The sequence below is a fragment of the Heteronotia binoei genome, chromosome 6 (genome assembly GCF_032191835.1).
Source record: "Heteronotia binoei isolate CCM8104 ecotype False Entrance Well chromosome 6, APGP_CSIRO_Hbin_v1, whole genome shotgun sequence".
NCBI classification, from domain to species: domain Eukaryota; kingdom Metazoa; phylum Chordata; class Lepidosauria; order Squamata; family Gekkonidae; genus Heteronotia; species Heteronotia binoei.
Window position 1 is genome coordinate 55,119,394 of NC_083228.1, and position 23,289 is coordinate 55,142,682.

Genomic DNA, 23,289 nt, shown 5'->3' on the forward strand with positions numbered 1-23,289 from the left:
ACACAGAGTTTGGAGTTCTGCCATATATAACTATGAAGAAATTTTTGCTTTGGACGTCTGAAATAAGCAAAACCTTTGCTCTGGGTTTTAAAAGGCCTCCCCCCCCCCTGCACACACACACCACACAGTGGGCAGAGAACAGGCAGGACGGGATAAAAAAATTCTGTTCAATTGCTTTCTAGACTCACCTCAGCCCACCTTCATACAAATGCTAATACAAATGCTTCATACAAATGAGATGGTTAAGCCCCACCACACCACAAGCAAGGAACAGAGATTTGAAGGAATTAAATACTAGAGATGATTCAGGAAGGAAGATTCTAGACACTTCAGGAAAAGCATTGCTGACCTGGCCTGACCTAGGGATGCCAGCCTCCAGGTGAGACCTGTGGATCTCCTGGAATTACAGCTCTTCTTCAAACTACAGAGATCAGTTAACCTGGAGAAAATGGATGCTCTAGAGGATAGACTGTATATCATTGTATTCCACTGAGGTCCCTGTCCTCCCCAGGTTCCATTCCCAAATCTCCAGGAGTTTCCCAACCTGGATCTGGCAACCCTAGCCTGACCTTTCCAGTGGGTGGGGAAAAAAGAGGTGATAAAACTCAGGGGAACTAGGAGGAAGTTCTCTCTTTGGAGTGGTGACCATTAGAGCAAGCAGAACTGCTAACTGAGGCCTGGAGGAGGCAGCCATTTAACTATGGGCTGTCCTGGACAGCTACAGAAAGCTTCAAGGTAATGATATCCTGTAGAGATTTGTAACTTCCTAAAGTAAGGAGCCTGTCCTATATTCTTAACACCTGATAGGTGCATGTATAGAGAGAGGGGCAAAAGAATTGCATTTCACCCATTTCTTTTGAATTCCTTGCTCAGTATGGTGCTATGCTATAAAAGTATGTTTGTGAACATCCTTTAAAAAAAAAAATGCTTTAAAACTTTTGATGCTGGTAGTGGTTTTCTGTACCACACAGACCTCCACTGTCTTGGGCATGCTATTTTAAAAGTAGCACTTGAGGGAAGGCAGGCAGTTGGCAAGTGGCTATATCTCCAGGAGTGCACAAGGCAGAAAACTGTCCCTGTGGTGACCATGCACTGGGCAGCAGCAACTCAAAGAACCTCAGAACCTGAAACGGAAGCTGGGAGTCCAGCAGGCAATTCCTTAAAAGGTCGGGTGGTAGCAGCAGGTTGCCCAAGAGAGAAAGAAAATCCTCTCCAAGGGCTGCAAAAAACCTTGGACGGCTGGGTGGAACAGGGCCTCCAGGCCTGAGCCAGGCCCATTCTGCCACAGTATCTTACACACAGAGTAAGAACACAAGAACAGCCCTGCTGGATTAGACCAGTGGGCTATCTGATCCAACATTCTGTCTTACACACAGTGGCCAACAACTTCCTCCGTATGTCCTCTGTAACAGGGCATAGCAGTGAAGGCCTTCCACTGATGATGCTTCCTAGTACTGGTATTTGGAAGTTTACTGCCTCTGAATGCAGAGGTTTCCCTTTGTTAGCATGACTAGCAATCACTGATAGACCTATCCTCCACAAATCTGTCTAATCCCCTTTTAAAGCCACCTGGCAAGGATTTGACTTGTGACTAGCACTGGGCATCACAAAATTTGTCCAGCAGAAAGATCTTTTTATATCTTTTTCATGCACAAAGTGATCTTCATTTTGGTCTAAATACAAGCTTTTATGCCAATTTCTTCAGTGCAGTCTAGGAAAGCATGTCATCCTACAAGTGCCCAGTATGGGACTCCAAATAGGTCCTTCAACATGGAACAACTAGTTCCAGACTAAGACTTCCATCTGGGAAGCAAGGTCACCTCAACATGCACGTAAGCTATTTGTGGTTATTTTTATTGTTATGCAGTGCTGTCAATGCGCATCATGGCTTACAGAGTACAAGAGACAGGTCACTGCCCCAAAGAACTCACTATTGAAATATTTGGTTAATGCAGCAGAGTTTTGCCCACTCATAGGAGCATGATACTGAGTGCAGTAAATAATTCTCCCAAGAACCAGATCTTTAAAAAGGCGAACTTACACTCATTCAAGTAGATTCAATTCATATTCAGGTTGTAGTCAAAAGGAGAGAAAAAAGTCTAATCTAAAGAGAACTTTCCCTATCACAAATGGCCAGCTTGTCTCACATCATGTGCGAGAGCACTGTCTGTACATGAGAGACCCGCAGAGACATGTGTCTCCATGGAAGGCCATGTAAAGAAAGAGGAAAAAGCAAGAGAGGAGGGGTTAGAGGGCAGCTCCCAAAGAGAGGCATCCCATTCAAGGAGATAACATCTATACATACTTAAAGAGTGACGTAGCATTCCCCTCCCCCCAAATGTTCAGGCATGCTGTCTCACTCACTGCAACACTCACAACCTAAAATCTTTCATAAAGAAGGCATCAAAAGGAGACAAAGAAATTGGAGATGGGAATAAATAGAATGTAGATCCATCTAGCATGTTTTTATCCCAGACTCCCTCCAAGAAGCTTGGGGCAGCATGCACAGTTTTCCTTTCCCCGTTCTGTCCTCACTATGACCCTGTGAGGGTGCTTAGGCTGAAAGATAATGATGCTTCATGAATGAACAGGGATTTGAACCCAGGAATCCTAATTGCCACTTTAACCACTACACCACACTGGCTTTCATTCCAATTATGTAATATTGGGTACAGTTTCAGTAGAGGAAAGAGTGTAAGACAGCTGATCTGTACAGAAGACACAGAACAATGGGGACCCATGACTGTAAAACATTTTAAATTCTGCAATAATACACTTTATGATCACAGATGGGTTACTTCTGTAACTCTCTACACTGCTTCAACAACCACTGGCAAAATCTGCCTCGATGGTGCATATGTCACTCTTTGGGAACTGCATATTTGCAAAACTATCTCTGGTATCCAGGAACCATGTAAATCATTAGATTTATCTAGAATAGGACACACCTAAAATATAGAAACACATGAAACACAGAAGTGTACACTTGTAAATACAGTACATGAGAGTGTCATGATCTACACAGAAAATTCAGATCATTTTCTTTACCTCAGAAGAATTCTTGAGATGTACAATCATTTGAGATGTACAATCATTAACACAGAATGATGGAGTCTGGTTACTATGCACTTACAATATGTCACAGAAGTGAGTACACCCCCTCACATTTTGTAAATATTTAAGTATATCTTTTCATGTGACAACCCTGAAGAAATGACACTTGATTACAATGTAAAGTAGTGAGTCTTCAGCCTTTATAACAGTGTCCCCTCAAAATTACGCAACCCACAGCCATTAATGTCAAAATACACAGCCATTAATGCCTTAACCCTCTTGGGCATAGAGTTCACCAGAGCTTCACAGGTTGCCACTGGAGTCCTCTTCCACTCCTCCATGACGATGTCGCATAGCTGGTGGATGTTAGAGACCTTGCGCACCTCCACCTTCCATTTCAGGATGCCTCACAGATGCTCAATAGGGTTTAGGTCTGGAGACATGCTTGGCCAGTCCATCACCTTTACCCTCAGCTTCTTTAGCAAGGCAGTAGTCGTTCTGGAGGTGTGTTTGGGGTCATTATCATGTTGGAATACTGTCCTGTGGCCCAGTCTCCAAAGGGAGGGGATCATGCTCTGCTTCAGTATGTCACATTACATGTTGCCATTCATGGTTCCCTCAATGTCTTGTGGTCTGATGAGACCAAGATAAACTTATTTGGTTCAGATGGTGTCAAGCGTGTGTGGCGGCAACCAGGTGAGGAGTACAAAGACAAGTGTGTCTTGCCTACAGTCAAGCATGGTGGTGGGAATGTCATGGTCTGGGGCTGCATGAGTGCTGCCCGCACTGGGGAGCTACAGTTCATTGACTCACTACTTTACATTGTAGCCAAGTGCCATTTCTTCAGTGTTGTCACATGAAAAGATATACTTAAATATTTACAAAATGTGAGGGGGTGTACTCACTTCTGTGACATACTATATGTGCTTGCCTTTGCCTAAGGGCAGTTGGTGTAAGAGGAAACAGGGAATGTGGAAAGAAACAGAAAGAAGACAGATGCAACAGGGGAGAAAAGCAGCAAATATTCAGGGAGCTCAGAATGAATGACAGTCTAGTTTTATAATTAAAGACTGCACTCATATTCTACTTAGCAAATGCAACTTTCTTTTTCCTTTCATTTACATTCCTCTGGCAATCAGGAAAATCAACTTTCTTTTTGTTCAGATTATGACATATACAAAACACTTTACTAGTCTAAAAAAGACAGCTAAAAATGAAAAAGAGGAGAGAAGCCCTGGCTTGCATTTTCGGTGCACAAGGTGTCTCAGTCTAACCAAAAAGTGTCTATTAAAAAGGACTCTTCGCACTTTATACGGCAATTGTGTTTGCTGTCGGCACATCAATGTTGCATGCAGAAAACATGTTAAATATGAATAATAGAGACTAGTCTTTAACCATCCATGTATGTGTATTGAGGAGTTCTGCCGGAAGGAATTGGAATTGCAGTGGTTAGTCCCACTTTGAGGGCTTTGTGAAAAGACACACACACATGCAGCAAACATAAATGCAGCATGAAGTACTGAGTAGCTATTAACCTCAGCTGCAAATGACTGCCTACTGGATATGAAAATATCCAGCAGAGTGCTTTAACCTTGGCTGTTTTATACTAGAGGATTATGTTCAACTATCTCTTTGACAAGTATATCCCTGGTTTCCTTGGAATTTCTGTCAGAAGTGGATGGCTCAACAACTAAAACTACTAGCTTGACCACCATGACATTGTTTGCACTACTGCTGCACTTGTTCCAGGCAGACATTCAATGCTGCTTTCCCAGGCTTAATAAAGAACTAACTCTTTTCATTTGCTCTTGCATGCTTTCCTGAACTTACTTTGGTATGGTCTTTCTAGAAAGACTGTATTCAAAGTATATTAGGAATCCAGGGCCATTTCCCCTCGTGCTTGTCATTCCCTCCCCTGCTACCGGTAGACTTTTTGCTGGCTGTAGGTATATCATTATAGCATCATGTAGGTATATCAAACTTCTCTCCTTATTTCAAAAGCCACTTCCTACAAGTCAGTTGCATAGAAAACAAGGCAGTGGACAATCAGCTCATGAGTGAATTTTGTTCCTGTGAGACTGGATAAAAGAAAACTAACATTGAAATGTTACTTTCTATTCATATCCTGAGGGGGAGGAGCATTCCATTCACTGTGCACTTGTTACCTGTATCTTCAGAAGGAAGTTGAGGCTTTATTTCCTGTTCTTCTACATCAAACGTTGGAACTTCTGGCGGTGTTTGTAGCAGTGGAGGTGCGGCTTTTACAGGAGTTGTAGACTCTGGTGTTTCAAAAGCTTCTTCAGAATCTGAACTCCTGAACAAAATACAAAAAAAAAGGCTACTTTAAAAAAAGACACAAGGAGACAGACCAAACCAGCAGTAGTTGTAAAATGCAGAGCTTTCCTACTTGAGGAGCCCAAGCATTTTTTTAAAAAAGAATGACTGCAGAGCTTCTTTTACAGCATGATTTCTAGAGCAGAATGTCACACTCAATGGTTTGCTTGGACAAAATTTTGGCATTGTGTAATATTTCAAGACTTGGAGGATGTCATTTAGGGAGAGGGAGCAGGCGCATTTTGCAACCAACTCTTTTAGCCCACCCATGCTACCTTTAATTCAGACCAATTCCCAGATTCTATGCAGTTATTGTTTAATGGACAAATGCTTTACTATTAGGTGTTCACACAAAATTTAAAGAATCCCTGTGTTATTTAAAGGAGGGAGTGCTGTTGTCATTTAGTGTCAAATCCTCTCCATCCCACCTCTCGGCCTGCCCAGTGCTCTACAATAAGCAGAAGGCAGCAAGGCTATAAGGCTATGACATGGGATCTTTGGGCAAGAGCTGATGCAAGTCCTCCTGTCAGCCCTTTACCCAGGCACAAAACAAGCTATTGTTTATGGCAGGTAACTGGTTTTACTGTTTTAATATTAGGTGTTCATTTTTAAGAGGGGGGGGGGGGTCTGACTGCACTTTAGTGATGTAATTACTGTAATTATAATAGTTTAAATTACAATAAATGAATTCAATGCACACTGTTTCCCCCCAGTTTAAACCTGCTGTGCTTCCACAGCAAATCTTCAACCTTCCAGATTCTTGCCTCTCCCTGCTCCTGGACTCTCCTGCCCTCCCCCACTCTTAAATGGCACCACCTTTTGGAATTGTTTGCTTTCCAGTCAAGTACTAAATTGTATTTTGAATACAAGAGTTCTGTATATACTTCGATCATATACATTATCTCATACTTATTTATTTAAAAAAAATAAGAAACCAGATGGAACATGATGAAATCAAGCACAAATTGACAATACTATGCAAAATAGAGAAAATATTAAAAAAACAAACAAACAACAAGCTAGAACAAAGACATCTATTAAAATAATAATATGCAGAATTAAGGGGAGGGGAAGAGTAATACCAAATATCTGCAAAGAAAAAGGTTTTTTAAAAGACTACCATTTGAGTATGTATTCTTTCTAAAATACAAATTTAGAGAGATTTGTTTTCTTCCACATAAAACAGAAACTAGACACTACAGGAGAAAAAAAATAAAGAATACAATCCAAGCAAAAAATATAAACAATGTGATTGGCTTGAAAATTACAAAGCAAGCATTTCAGCTGGTCAAATGGCAGCTTTTCCTTCTGGTCCTTGATAAAATGGATTTAATGGTGTGACAGTTGCCTGAATGACAGGACTGACTTGCCTATTTCCAGTGATTCGCTGCATGGCTAGGAGACTGTAGTCTCCGCTGCTTCTCACAGCTGTCCACATCCAGCGCGCCCACTGCATGGGGGACAAAATGTGCCATGAGGTGAAAGCCATTTCCTCCTGAGGAAGCCCTCTGAAGCTGTCCAGATGCAGTAGATAAGATGAAGGATTTCCCTCAGTTAACCAACTCAAAAGGAAGAACACAGGCCCCTCGCAAGTTTAACAAATGGTTGGATTCTTAAGGAAGGGTTTCTCTTGCAGTGCAGAGTACTGGATTTGCATTCCCGACTACAGCGGCTTAAATCTCCTTCTCTGTGCAAAGCCTGAGGTGAAAAGACCCCAGTGTTGCTTCTGACAGCTCAAGTGGTTTGATGGCTGGATTCCCCCCTTCAGTTGTCCCTGCAGAATGCCAATGAGGTTTAGTCTCCCTAGCTCTCTTGTTAGATAACATGCAGCTGCCTGGAACCTGCCATTCTCTCCAGAACTACTGGCCTGTCCCTATACCTGTGCAAAGCCAAATGATTTTTTGTAAATACCATTTCCTGTTTCCCAGCCTTTTTTTTGTTTTGTTTTTACCAACCTTGCTGTGAATTAAAGTTCTCTCCTGCCTGGAAAACTAACAAAACAAAGGGTTTTTCAACCATAAAGCTCCAGCTGCCTGTTATTTCTCTGCTTCCTAAAAACAGGTTCTTTGTTTTCATATTCAATCCATGTTCATGCAGCAAGCTAGGCCATAGGTTCCCATTTTGTTGTTGTTATTCCTTCTAGCCTGTGCTCACCCGCCCCTTACCTTTCCCAATATAGTAAGACTCTGAATCATGCAAACAAAGAGCTTCTGTGGAAGAAAAATAAATAAATAAAAGCACTAGACCAAACAAAGAACTCTTGCTGGGGCATTTCAACCTTCTGAAATATCATGAGTGAAAACCATATGGTTTATGCCTTGATTGCATCCCTCCCCTCTACTATTCCCATTGACAAAGCAAAACCTTAAAGGGTTGACTTCAATAAGGGCTGTTTGCAAAATAAAAGTAATTCCTCACCCTCTTCCAAAAAGTATACCCTTTCTACAGGTTCCTTACATTACCTATCAAGAAAGCATGTGACTGCCACTATATTTACATGTTTTGAGAATTCATGGCCAATCCCATTTCTTGGCACAGGTTTCTATACAACATACATAAATGAATACCACCAAACATTTGTCATATGTGCACATTACAGCAGGATCCAAAAGGACACCATATGGTGTACAGCCTGTGCACATGAGTATTCCTCAGACCCCACTTCTGACAGTAAGGGGCCTGCAAAGACAGTGGACAGGATTCCATGAGGCTTGGGGGTCTGCTGCCAAAAGGAGAAGGGACAGCAATTTTCTCCCAATGCCATTAGCAGGATACACATATTTCTCTCTTTGTCTCCTATACTACATTTTCAGTTACACATGTCTAATGTTTTGTGGGCATAACTTAGGATGCAATGTGCAAAGTGAACCTTGTATGCAAGTGATAATAATGCTAATCTTTCCTTCTGTACTTGAACACTGTTGATAGGTTTGTTATTATACCAGTATAAGATGAAAAATTATAGTAGCAACATACATGAAAAGATTCTCTTTCACCTTTACAGCAGAAATGCTTTTGCTTACCTGGTCTGTACACATAGGAGAAAAGTTTAATGAGGACTCCTAAAGATCTAACAAAGGGGATGAACCAATAACATTTTTCCATGTTGCTAAATCAATGCTTTGCTACTAATCCTGAAGTCCAAAAAGCACTGCTTCCCAAAAGGAGGAATCAGGTCTCACTTTGTAGCAGAAGCTCCTTTGCATATTAGGCCATACACCCCTGATGTAGCCAATCCTCCAAAAGAAATCCTCCAATCCTCCAAAAGAAAGAAGAGGAATAAAACTGTATGACCTCTTTCCCACCCCCACCCCCCGCCAATAACCTAGGAAAGCTCAAAACTCATTATGGTTGCCACTTTTCTGATGTACTGCTTGCACAGAAAACTCCAATTTAACTATGCCATAGATCAGTGAGGACATCATAGATGCTTCCCTACAGTGAAACAGAGGGGCCCATTTGTTTAAATAACTTTATAAAGTATACCTGCCACACATTTTGACTTGGCATCATGCTTATTTCCACATTGTTCAGGAAGATATGTTCATTATTTTCTCACCAACAAGTGGCAGGATAGCAAAGCTTACCTAGTGGTACATAATGCTAAAAGAGCTAAAACTTCTAGCTGCCAGACAATCTTAAAATCTTTAGTTGTTGTAGATATTCCAGGCTGTATGGCCATGGTTCTGGCATAGTAACTGACATTTTGCCAGCAGCTGTGACCGGCATCCTCAGAGATATAATACAGAAAGTTCTCTCTGAGTCATTTTTGATACAGAGAGAACTCTATCTTTCTGTGTTATACCTCTGAGGATGCCAGTTACAGCTGCTGGCAAAATGTCAGTTACTATGCCAGAATCATGGCCATACAGCCCAGAAAATTTACAACAACTAATGATCTTAAGATTGTCTGGCAGCTAGAGGTTTTAGCTCTTTTAGCATTATGTACCACTAGGTGATGAGCTAGACTTGTCTTAAAGGCAAGCGATATTTTACAGGTGGTTTGCAATTGCCTGCTTCTGCATTGTGCCCCTGGTATTCCTTGGAGGTCACCCATCCAAACACTAGCCAGGACTTATCCTGCTTAGCTTCTAAGATCTGACAAGGTTAAGCTAGCCTGTGCTATCCAGGTCAGGGCTAGAGCACCCTTTAGACATAAAACTGGTTTCATCTTGGCAAAACGGTGCACTCTGATTGGTTGAGACTGGGTGGGAACTGCACTTTATCAACCTTTGGCCCATCAAACAAACAATCAAGAGTAAGTGTGTGCCATTGGTTGAATCTGCTCCTCTCTCCCACTTGAGTGGCTGTTGCTACCCAGCAAAGTTGGTTCTGTCAGTGAAAAACAAACAACCTTAGTTCTGGCAGTTACTGGCTCTTCCTACTCTCCCATTGGCTGAGCCACCTGTTGCACTGATTCACAGAGGAGAGAAAGAAAACCTTAAATTGGCTAAGGGAAGGAGGAAGGAGATAACCACAGAAAGGCTTCCCTTGATTGGCTGAAGATTCCTCCCTATCCTCCTCTGGAAAGGGGGAAAAATAGTGTCCTGTGCCAACAGACCAGATACAGAGAGAGAGAGACTGAAGGCATGTACTTAAGATCAACAACACTGTCAGAGAGAGACTGTTGGTCTGAAAGGTATTGTTACTAGGGTTGCCAATCCCCAGGTGGAGGCAGGGGATCCCCCAGTTTGGAGACCCTCCCCCCGCTTCAGGGTCATCAGAAAGCGGGGGGAGCGGAGGGAAATGTCTGCTGGGAACTCTATTATTCCCTATGGAGATTTATTCCCATAGAAAATCATGGAGAATTGATCTGCTGGTATCTGGGGCTCTGGGGGGGGCTGTTTTTTGAGGTAGAGGCACCAAATTTTCAGTATAGCATCTAGTGCCTCTCCCCAAAGGACCCCCCGAGTTTCAAAAAGATTGGACCAGGGGGTCTAATTCTATGAGCCCCAAAAGAAGGTGCCCTTATCCTTCATTATTTCCTATGGAAGGAAGGAATTGAAAAGGTGTGCCGTCCCTTTAAATGTGATGGCCAGAACTCCCTTTGGAGTTCAATTATGCTTGTCACAGCCTTGATCTTGGCTCCACCCCTAATGTCTCCTGGCTCCCCCCACAAAGTCCCCAGATATTTCTTGAATTGGACTTGGCAACCGTAATTGTTACAGACCTCTCAGGCAGAACTCATTGGGGTCACTCCTGACTACAACTGCTAGTTCCGGGTTCTGTGGTGGAATTTCAGGAAGGCACAGAAGTTAAGGCTTCAGAGTGGGGTCTGCCAGACACAGGTTCTTGCTGTGGAAGCTGACTGGGTGATTTCAGACCACTCAAAGACTTCTAGTCTAACCCATCACAGGATTGTGAAAGGAGTATGATGTAAGCTACTTTGTTCCCCCTCTCCCCTCTGTGGAGAACTGTTATTTCACAGTCTTGTGTATTAACACACACTGAAGTAGAGGAGTTTTATATGAAATGACATGAACTGGATCCCAATGTATTATTCATATAAATTAGGATATCTGTTTTTGCATATAAGGTACAACAGGTTATAACACTTTGGTCACACTGCAAAAAGTATAGTTTAATTCATGCAGATGCACATCTGACAGTACTGAATAACTAATTTTTTTGTGCTTGAAATAATATTCCTGACTCAGCAAATACTTAACAGCAAATAACTGTGATTACAACAAAGCATTCTGATCTACTGCCATTGCTATGATAAGATACAAATCAGCACAAGAACACCTAAAATACTTTAAAGTAATTGTATTAATAAAATATTTAATTCTGAGTTGGTGTAATGTCATAACTTCCTTAATACGGTGCTGTTTCTTATTTACTAAATTGCTGTGTTTTCCTTTCTGTAAGCAAATTTCCTGAAGTCCAAAAATGAGGAAGCTATTCTGTTTTCCTTTGTCAGTGACCTAATTTTCTTGTTAACTTCAGTGGCCCAAATCATCCTATAAATAGGTCATCTAGTCTGGCCTCTACATGAGTCAGAGTTCTCAACATTTCAGCAGATTAATATCTTCAATAGGTCACTGCTAGTCGTTACAGTGTTCCACTGACAGAATATGCAGTGGAGATCCCTTGGATAGGAATGGACCATGCAAAAATTTCCTTGTGACAAAGAATAGCTGTCTTTTGCAGATGGAGATATGATATTTTAGTACAAAAGCTTACCACAGGAGAACAGCTGAGAAATCTGAAGATGTGATGTTTCCTTATCCCATGTCAGATTATTCATTCATCTTATTCAATATTGTCTACTATTATAATTGCTCCTCAGGAAGAAGAAAGTATCCAACTGCTTATGATCCTTTAGTGAGAGATACCAAAGACTGAGCCAGAAATCTATGCAGAGTTGGTGCTCTGTTTTCCCACAGACCTGCAACTGAGGAATTCTAGTATTTGGCATCTTTCTGGTCCACTGCCTGGTGCCATGAATCCATTTCCGAGAGCAGTGGCTCTAGAATTTTAAGGTACACAAATACTAGGTAAAAATTCACCATTTTTTATAAACATTGCTAGCTTCTGCAGACCAGTTGTATGGGATTGTTCTCAAGGCTGGAGTACGTATAATGCTTCTCTGCTCTCTTAAAAATAAGGTCCCATTGTTTTAATGTTTATTATCACTACAGCTGTTCCCACAGCTCAATAAAAGGTACAGAGCTCCTTCATATGAAACAGCCATGTAGCCAGAAAGCAACATACAAACATGTCTAATGTGGAATTACTGACAAATTATTTAGGTGGAGGAGTTGGTAGGGGGATACATAGCGGCATGTGTGAGGGAGACAGGTTTTTATTTTATTTACTTACTAGGAATAAGGCCCCTTGTGAAGAAAAATACAACAGGCTCTAGAAGGAGCCTCTGGGTGAGTGTCACTCCACCCTTGCTGTCTTCCCACCCCCCAAGTGAAGGCATTCACTCCCCACACACACCTCAAGGGAAGCTGATCTCTGCCATCTAGAGAGCAGTTGTAATTCTGAGTGAACTCCAGCCTGGAGATTGGCAACAAATCTGAGAGATATACTTCCCAGGAGGAAATGGCATTGTACCTGTCTTGAGGTCCCACCACTCTTCAAACCCCACCCTCTTCAGGCTACACCCCTTAAATCTCTAGGAATTTTTTAACCTGGAGTTGGCAACCCTATCTCCTTCCCTTTATCTGCCCCCTGACTTCAGCTTTTCATTGCCTCCCGCTCCCTGCAGCCTCTACATAGGAAAAGGACAGTCTTTTCATAATGTGTATTAAATATATAAAAGTTTTAACAGCCTTTAAGAGAATCAGACTGTTTGTGTAGCTAACCCAGCAGTACTGTCTACTTTGACTGACAATGACTCAAAAAAATTTGAGAGATATACTTCCACCTCTCCTTCTCGACCCTTTAGTGATGGAAAGGATGTTGATTCTTTCAATTAGAAATAATCAAAAATAGGAAACAATCAAAAATGAATGGAAGAACTATCATTCTCTCAGTATTCTCTGGTGCACACCTGATCATTCTTCAACAAAAGAATTTCAAAGGGAGATTTCAAAGTAAATTACTAAATTAGAATGATCAATTAGGGCTCAATCAGAATTAAGGGTTCCTCTCACATTATAGGCATTAAATTAACTTTGCAAGTCTAGCAGCATTGTGTTATCCATTACTACTGTTATGGAAGATAACCACACTTATCATGTACATATTTAAAATCTGCACAGAAATATCTCAGACAGAAAAGAGAACCAAGAAAAGACAGTATTTCAAAATCAGGCTAGGGTTGCCAGATCCAACTCAGCAAATATCTGGGGCTTTGGAAGTGAAGCCGGGAGACCTTCCCAGTCCAAATACATAAATAAATAAAAATTCAGCTGTGCAGTTTCCCTGAATACAGTCTTCATTTTCTCTTTTTTGTTCCCCAGCAGCTTCACTTCCAGTAAACAAAAGTGAACACATACATAAAACTCACAAAGCAGCCAAAATAAAACGAGTGCATGCTCACACTTTTGTGATCTCCTGGGGGGCAATTGTAAAGTTAGCTTTACTCACCAGAGTTGCTGAATGAAACAATCTGCTGTATTTCAATCAATTTAAGGACAGAGAGGTCTAGGGGGTGGAGTTTTCCTCTATCCCATTATCAGGTTCTAGTTAACTCTTTACTAACCCTTTTATACTATACAAAAAGCTTCTGAAAGGAATGCAAAATGAACAGAGGAACTGAGCTCTCTCTCTTCTTTTACACACACATGGTTCTGCCTGGTTACTCTGCCCTCATACAGCTCCAGTCATGGTGAGATTTAAAGACACACACACACCCCTTCCAAAATACAAGAAGTTTACAAGCTTCTAGCCCTGCCTGAAATCTATAAACACATTTTGGCTGTTGGAGCAGAGTTTCCCCCTGCTAGCCAGCTAGCTGGCAGTGGGGAGGAGCCTGCAAAACTGGGGGATCCCCTGCCTGGACCTGGAAGTGGCAAGTCTAAATCAGGCTGGGGGGGAAATTCCTTTGTCCCAGCATGGAATACATTTTATGTATTTATTTAATTCATACCCCAAGGAGCAAGGCAGCTTATATAATTCTCCTCTCATCCATTTTATCCTCACAACAAACCTGTGAGATAGGTCAGGCTGAGAGAGTCTGACTGGCCCAAGGTCACCCAGCAAGCTTCCATGGAGGAGTGGGGATTCAAACCTGGGTCCCCCAGATATTATTCTGACACTCTTAACCACTAGCTCTAATGTACATGCAAGTTTCATTACTTAGTTTTTAAGAGCACTTTTTAGGTATTTTAAAGCATCTAAAATGGCATCAGCCATGTTTCACGGGTCATGCCTTATATAAAACAACTCCAGCCAGATGATATAGGCTTTACACAAGCATCCAATACATAGAGAGATAAGTGAACTTTTTAAAAATCTAACCTTCAGGATTGGCAAAGAATATCCCCACCAATCTGGTTACAGAGACAAATCAATATTACACAAAATAGCATGTTTCTTGAAATACCAAGCAAAGATACTTAATAGGAGATTTCTGTTCTTCATGCTAACAAATGTAACTAGCTTTTTTTGCCTAATATTAAACCTAAGGATGGATGAATAATGCAAAAATACTTCCTGGGAATTCCTGGCTAACAAAAAGGTGTGACAGGCCCCTCACATACAACATGGCCAAGAAGATACCGGTTCATCGCAGAAAGCATTTAGGAACTGAAGAGAAACATACAGGCAGTGAATTATGAGACTTAATTATGAAATAGCATCTCTTTGCTTATATTATAATACATCGCTTTGCATCCCTGAAGAGCACTAAACTGTCTATACTAGCAGCATGACAGAATAAGGCTATAATTTAAGCCTATGTTTATTGGATTCCTTTGTCAGGAATGCAGCAAGAAAAGGAAGACATTTATAATGGTCCCAGTAGAATGCAAACTGCATTAAAGCTGATCTTTCTTACAGTTCTAGAGAGGCATAAATGATACATGTGATTTTATGTGGCTCTAGCCCAAACCTTCAAACTCATTTTTTTAAAAAACTGCAACACATAAATAAAAAGTTGGTTATCAGAAGAGCAAAACAATGCCACTCATTTTTATCATTGGTTGCTGCTAGTGAGAGGCATAGATGATGTTAATATATGGCTAAATTTTATCATGGGAAGAATAACCTTATATATATAGTCAGCATTTTGAGAGTTAACCACACATTTAAGAAAACAACTACATTCCTTACTCTCCAGTATTTCAGAGATCTCCCCCACCCCATAATACAACTTTAGAATCAGATGTAACAACAACACTTCGCAATTAAATCCCAATAGCCCCATGATTTACAATTACCAAATTACTGGTTTATATCCTTTATAGGGAAGAACAGAAGGGTCGACCTTAATCTGACCCATGTAAACATAAGGGTCAGTAATATTTCAGGTACCATTTAAAGACATTCGATTAAATTCATTCCCTTTCTTCCCACAGGGAGTACTCCAGATACCTAACTTTAGTAGCCACCCTGTCAGAAGATAGTGAGTACATACTTATCTCAAGAATCCATTTACCCACCCCTTGGGGCATATTTTTTTTGTATTAAGTATTAATGGTCTGATATCATACCCCTGTAAGGGACAAGATCATCTATCCTGTGATTCAATCAACCATTATAACAAGCCCATGCTGTGAGGAGATAGAACTGCAAATGGGAAGAATGTCTAGACAATGGTGACAACAAAGAGGCATAACAAAGAAAATGCCTCAGTTTGACAGCAAAATTAAGAGCTGTTTTATTATCATCAATGCAGGTATAATTCCACCATCTTAGAAGATGAATTTACTGCTAATGTTCTCAAATGTTTAATTGTCAATAACTGAGATGTTATCTAGGAATTATCCTTGCGGGGAGACAGCAAAGGCAGGTGATCTGCCTTCCCCTCCCCATTTAAACACCTCAGGGGGTGTTTAAATGGGGAGGGAAGCCGTGGGCCTGCCTTTGCTACCTCCCCTCATTTAAAGATCTGCCTCCCCCCATTTAAAGACTCCACCAGCCAGCAAGGTCTTTAAATGCGGGGGGGGGGGGAGCCACAGGGCTGCTTTTGCTGCCTCTCTGCAAGACAGAGAGGCAGCAAAAGTGGCCAATCATTCTCAGGGCTACTGCCCCCTCTGCGCCCCCTAGATACAGCCCTGGGCCATTGGGGGGGGGGAATTCCAGGAAAAAATGTAACTGTTGGGGGAAATTTGGGGAAAATACACACACACACACAAACAAGATGGCACTGGTACTAATACAAGAAGTACCACTGAGTAGCATACTTCTGACACAAACAGAAAGACTGTTGATAGCATCCTTCTTATCAATTTAATGGCCAAAATGCAGCTGTGGGTGATTTTTCAGGAAGCAATTTGAATATAACTTAAATGTTGTCAGTGGGCATCCTCACCTCCACCAAAATACAACATCCACATTTAACAGGCCTCTACAGACTTCCTCAACTTGTATTTTCTTGGGAACCTGACTGAACAATTTGAATCAAACCCCTCACATCCAGCAAGTTTCCCACTTCTAGGAACCACTCCGTTTGTGCAAGGAATCTTGCAAAACATACCAGATAAAATAAACAGCTAATACTAATAAACTTTCCAGTAGCCTTTAATTTTTCAGGTGCCATTTATCTCTGCACTTTGAGATCTTTTATTTACATTTCAGCAGCTTCCTTTTAGAGGAACAGCTTTATAAGGTTATCACGAGGAAACTAAATAGGCAGTTCTCCTATTGGTCAGCAAGTTATAAGATATTGCTTATCTCAAGTCAGAAATCTTCCAAATAGTCTCTAACTTTCTCTCTGACTTTCTGAAACCACAATTATAGTGGGGTTAGGGTGTTTTTTTACCCCTTCTGCAACAATCATGCCAATCCTCCCAGCTCTTGATGTCACATAACCACCTCCACTTTTTACACTGTTCTGATTTTCCATTTATGACATAATTCCTTTAACTTACTCCCTAGTTTTGTACTTTGATCTAGTTTTGTCATTTCTGTCTTCTGAATTTGTGAGTTGCCAAGTCCAACTCAAGAAATATCTGGGGACTTTGGGGTTGAAGCCAGGAGACTTTGAGGTTGGAACCAGGAGCAAGGGTGTGACAAGCATGCTTGAACTCCAAAAGGAGTTCTGGCAATCACATGTAAAGGGACTGTGCTTCTTTTAAATGCCTTTCTTCCATCGGAAATAATGGAGGATAGGGGCACCTTCTTTGGGGGCTCATAGACTTGGACCACCTGGTCCAATATTTTTGAAACTTGGGGAGTGTTTTGAGGAGAGGTGCTTCTACCTCAAAAAACAACCCCTCTGGAACCCCAGATACCTACAGATCAATTCTCCATTATACCCTATGAGAATCAATCTCCATAGAATATAATGGAATGCCCAGCAGCAATTTCCCTCCCCCCAACTGGGGATTTGCAACCCTGTTTGTGAGTCTCAGCTGAACCCTCTGGTTCCATCCTAAACACCATGCCCACAGAGTACCTAATGAATTTTACAGGGTATGACCCTGGATCAATTCAAATTCAGTTTTGCATTAAATCCTGCAACAGTTTAACCTTAATAAAATATCCATCTGAAAACCTTATACTTGTTATAATGCTGGATTTAAAAAAAAAATTTATTTATTCAACATTCTCCATGTATTTTATACTAGAACTACTGAATCAACCCATAAACCCCTACTAAATTGTCTCACCATTCTGATGAATGTTTATACATGTCTTCCATTTGTATTCTGAATATGTACTTCTCAAATGCTCCAACAGATGTGCCTTGGTCTTGTAATGCTGCAGTAAATTAAGTTTCTGGGAACAAAGCTATTTTGATATCTTCTTTTTTGACACTTGCAGGATAATGACTGTATATTTGCTACAGAGACCAAAAGGAAATCCTGTTTAAAACTCGGTGTCTTAAGGATCTTTAGCACAGAAGGGTGTAGCTTTTATCTGTTCTTACAAATGTCTCCAAAACCAAATTATCTTTTGCCATGGAAGTAGTCATGCAATTTGTTTATTAGAGATAAGCAAGAAGTGTCTAAGAGGTCTCTTCCTGGCTGGCTGTTAATTCCTCACACCTGCATTTTTCCCCCTGCAAGAAGGAATGTATCAATGTCATGTGACTGTTTTACAGCTTACACGAAAAGCAAAAGCTGCAAGGCTTGCAGTTTTCCATTCTGGAAAATGGTGCTTGCCTTCTATAAATCAAATTTTACTGAGGTAGGAAGAGGAGACCTATTTTAGTGCAAAGCAATTGCACTAGAAATAGCATGGCCTTTCTTCTGCTCAGCAAAGCAAAACAGGCATTTGTCTCCAGAGAAGTATTCCAAGTCTCTTTCAGCATAAATATACTTATAATACACGGAGAAAAATGAGCTTCGTGGTGGTGGTGGGGGGAATCAACCCCTTTAATGAAGGGCCTCATTTGCCATCCATAAATGATGGCTCTTGAGAAGATATTCTGTCTTGGTAAACAGAAGGGCACAAGTAGTCTATACTACTGTGTAACATTCTTTGGAAATAGAGCTATTTTTAAAAGCACATTTTACATCTACATCCACCAGCCTATTTGCTAAACTGCAGCCCTAGGCAGTCCTGAATTCAGAAGTATTAGGATAGTCGACTCCAGTTACTGAATGAACATCTGTTACCTTAATTGTTGTATACAAGTCACCAAGTGCGCCTTTAGCTATCACAGTTCTACCATGGGAGAAGCAGCACTGGGTAAAATATCATCTATAAAACTCTTAATAGTATGGACTCCTTTCAACATCTGGCAATGATAAGTAACATCATTAATATGTCCTAAAAATAATAAGGGTTGGGCTAGTTGGCAGGTGGGTGATAGGAAAGAGCTTGATTATCCTTTGATTATTATTATTAATACTTTTTCTCCAGCCCAGTTCACTTCCAGTTTGGAACCTTACTGAAAGGGAAAATAGTTTTAACACTTCACAAGGTCAGAGTCCTCCTTTCCACTGATTCTCCCTTGTAAATGCTCCAACCCTGTATTAGTGTACAAGTAGGCTTCCCAACCCCCCCCCGCCCTGGCGGGGGACCCCTGAATTTGCAGCCTCCTCCCCCGCTCTCAAAAAAATCCGGAAGTGGGGGGGGGAGAGAACATACGTGTAGGCATCATGTTGTTGTAGAGCTCCTGATCCGTTTGTAAAATGTGTGCCCCTTTAAGGCTGCGCAGGAAACAGGAAGGGCTTCATTGGAAAGGGTCAGTAAGGTTCCATGGAGAACGGCCCCTTCCTTTCTTTTGTTTTCATTTTCACAGCAAGCAAAGTTCCGCAGGAAGAAGATCTAGTAAGTATTTGCGTATGTGAGAGAGGGAGGGGGCAGGGGATTCCCTGGTTTGGAGGCCCTTCCCCCCTTTAGAAAGCGTGGCGGGGAGGGAAATGTCTACTGGGCACTCTATTATTCCCTATGGAGAACGATTCCCATAGGGAATAATAGGGAATTGATCCGTGGGTATTGGGGGCTCTGGGGGGGCTATTTTTTGAGGTAGAGGCACCAGATTTTTAGTATATCATCTAGTGCCTCTCCCCAAAATACCCCCCCCCCAAGTTTCAAAACAATTGGGCCAGAGGGTCCAATTCTATGAGCCCCAAAAGATGGTGCCACTATCCTTAATTATTTCCTATGGAAGAAAGGCGTGCTGTCCCTTTAAATGTGATGGCCAGAACTCCCTTGGAGTTCAATTATGCTTGTCACATCCTTGTTCCTGGCTCCGCCCCCAAAGTCTCCTGGCTCCGCCTCCAAAGTCCCCAGATTTTTCTTTAATTGGACTTGGCAACCCTATGTACAAGAGAAATATGGGGTAGGGAAAGCCTTGTTTCCCTCATAATATCTAGTTCTACCCAAAGCAGAGTGTAAGATCATGATACCTCACTTCTAGAGTTCCAACTCTGACTGGGGAAATTCCTGGAATTCTGGACATGGTTCCTGGGAAGGGCAGAGTTTGGGAAGGCAGTTCAGCAGGCTTGTGATGCCATACAAGCCAACTTCTAATGGTCCAGTTTTCCCCAGGGGAACTGATCTCCAGTTGTCTGGACATCAGGACAACTACAGCCATCACTGGTACATTTATTGCATTTGGGGTTCAGTTAGAAGCTGGTCTTATTAGATAAAGACAATCTGTGACAACATATATGAAATGATAAACTATGTACAAACAGTGTATAAAACTACATATGCAAGGATGATGTTCCTGTTTATATTAGTAATAAAATATTGGGTGCTACAAGAAAGCAAATTCTCAAAGCCTATACAGAAACTTCTTTTGAGTATTGTGATACAGAAAAATAAAATGGGGGGGGGGGGGGTGTTCCTCCAGGGCATTTTTCATAAGCATCACTTTTTTTTTCAGTTTAAGTACCAGTATTACTTTTTTTCATGTTCTTGCAGAATATTTGTTCAGTGTTGACAATATTTTATGTCACTCAAATCTGCTATCATTAGCACTGACCATAATTTATTTACCCTTAACCACTTGTATACCTTAACCACTTGTTCAGGGCCCTGTGAGATCTTATGACGTTCCACAAGCCCTGCAAGGCAGAGCTGTTCTGCCAGGTGTTTAGTTGAGGATAGCAACAGTTTACATCATGGTTGGCACCCTCCCCTGCTCTCTGTTCCCCATATCCACGAGGCACCCACAGGCCAGGAGTAGGAAGGGACTGCACATTTTGCCAATGGATTTTAAATTAATGTATTATATGCTTGGATATGGATGTCATGGTTTTATATTGTTTTTATAATTCTGTACATTGCCTACAGCGTCACAATTGTGGGGATTATGCAATAAAAATGCAATAAATAAAATAATAAAATATATTACTTTAGCCTTGATTACTGTCCTGAATGTACAACCCAGTTGGCATAAATAAAAAGAAACCAGCAAGAGCTGTTTGTTCTTGCAAAAAACAGGCAGTTAAACAGCATTAACCATAGTGCTGATCTGATGCTGGATTATAATTAATACAAACCATAGTTCACAAAAACCACTTCAAACCTCTTCACATTATATTTTATAAAGTTCCAGACCTAAAAGAAGATGAACCAAACAGTACACATTATAAAACTCTGATCATGAGGTATCATGATTTTACACTCTGCTTTGGGTAGAACTAGAAATTATGAGGGAAATAAGGCTTTCCCTTTGTTTGGATATGCTTTTGTCAATAAAACAACACATGAAGATAATTTCATAATTTCATCTCAATGGCAGCATGACAAGAGCAGCAACAATGGGCCACTTAATAATCTCCTCTCTCTCAAATACACAGCACATCTGTAGAAGTCTCTTAAGAAATGGAAGGAAATAACTAAGCTATATTTAGAATATACACACTAGTGTCCGAGGCAAGAAAATACAGGGGGAGATTTAAACTTGCTTAACCACTTGTTCACCATATTTTTGCCTTACTTCACAACATCACTAGAATAAAGGTACGGTGAATTAGAATTATTTTTAGCTTTTGCATCTATTACTTTGAGTTCTGACATTACTTGTCTCTTAGGGGAAACAAGATGAGACAGTCATCCCCAAGTTTGCCCTGGGAATGCACCACCATTTTAAAAAGTGAGTTCTCATTTAAACTACACCATAGGAGGCCAACTCTGGTCAAGACCACCATGGCATGGGTGGGTGGGGGGCTTCTGCTGCCAATGGTGTCTCCATGTCACTCTGAACTTACTTAGAAGAACCCTCCTGAGTGGAAGCTGTTCCCTTACATTCAGACTTAGCATTAACTTCTATCCATACTGGCAACACTACAAATAATCTGTTAATGAGCCATTAGACACTTCACTAACCTGTGAAGCCTGGATACTCCACATTACCTAGGGATCTGGAGGATGTAGGTGATACATTGTCTTTTGGTATATGAGTTGGACATGGTGGTAGTACTGCTTTCCAATAATCTGACAGGTAAATAGCCAGATTAGCTGTAGGGGAATGCAGTGCTGAGACTTTAATGAACACGGCCTGCCTTCTCAGAACTCTCTGCCAAATAGTAAGTATAAGTGTGGAACAAAAATTCCTACTTTTTAGGAATTCAGATTCCTACTCTTTACTTTCAGGTCATGGGATACACTTACAGATTTTCATGGACTGTAGAAAAAATGATGAATTCAGCTTTTTAAGTCCCCCATGAATATGGGAAATGTAAAAACTGTCTGCAAGTTGATATACTTAATGACCTCTGGAAGTAAGAAGGCTAGATTTAAAGGCTATTTCTTGCATACAGATACTTCAAAATTCATGTATTAATCTTTTCTAACTGGTCTAAAGTAACAGATGATTAGCAATTTCAATAATGGCTGCTGTTCTTGTGGTAGTAGATGAAGGCCTAGAAAAGAAGTTTCTCATTGATCTTCACTGCTCTTCACATTTCAAACTAAAGTTCACTGTATGTACTACTAGGACATCAGTTATGCTATTATAGACACTTAAAGCTCCTCACAAGAAGGAGAAAAATCGAATTAAAGAATAGTTCTAATTTTAGAACCCCTGTTCATTTTATAATTTGAGAGTAACAAAATATATGGTTATTTTAATGCTTTATGCTTTACCTTTTGTTAGGAGCACCTCATTTTGTGCTTTATATTTATGACTGGTAGGCTCTTCACATTTCAAACTAAAGTTCACTGTATGTACTACTAGGACATCAGTTATGCTGTTATAGACACTTAAAGCTCCTCACAAGAAGGAGAAAAATCAAATTAAAGAATAGTTCTAATTTTAGAACCCCTGTTCATTTTATAATTTGAGAGTAACAAAATATATGGTTATTTTAATGCTTTATGCTTTACCTTTTGTTAGGAGCACCTCATTTTGTGCTTTATATTTATGACTGGTAGGCATCCCTTATTTTAAAATTTTACAACTCTGCACAACATACAGTGAAAACAGGAAGTTCTGTTTTAAACACAACATGTGAAGCTTATTGGTATTATCCTCATAACCACTCTATGAAGTGGATTAGGCTGAAAGTCTATTTTGCCCAAGATCATCAGTAAGCTTCACAGCAGAGTGGGGATTTAATTCCAGGTCTTTCATGTCATAAACAGTCTAACCATTATTTCACACTGTATACTCTGCCTGAGACTCAACAAGAAAGGACGGCTATATAAATACATTAGATAAAAACTTCCCTCCCAGCATCACATTCTATGTACCGAATAATCGGATGCTATGTCAGTAGATGAGATGTCATATCACACAACTTGGTTAAAATTTAGGGGGGAGAGAGGAAACTAGGTACAGCTTAGTATCACACAACTTGGTTAAAATATAGGACAAAAGATATAATAAAACCTAACAACATAAAAAGGAAAGCTTTTCCAGCCCCACCCACCAGCCGG

At 40.8% G+C, this 23,289-nt stretch overlaps 1 protein-coding gene across 10 annotated transcripts in view; it reads right to left on the minus strand.

Annotated features, from left to right (window-relative positions):
- TACC2 (transforming acidic coiled-coil containing protein 2) overlaps positions 1 to 23,289 on the minus strand; it is a 211,028-nt gene that overhangs the window by 70,631 nt on the left and 117,108 nt on the right. For 9 of the 10 annotated variants that reach the window (XM_060241487.1, XM_060241490.1, XM_060241486.1 and 6 more), the window contains one exon: positions 5,220 to 5,368. In XM_060241487.1, coding sequence (XP_060097470.1) covers positions 5,220 to 5,368 — 149 coding nt within the window. Of the gene's footprint in view, positions 1 to 5,219; positions 5,369 to 17,618; positions 17,856 to 23,289 lie in introns of those variants that run through there. The other variant, XM_060241491.1, reaches the window with a different exon arrangement.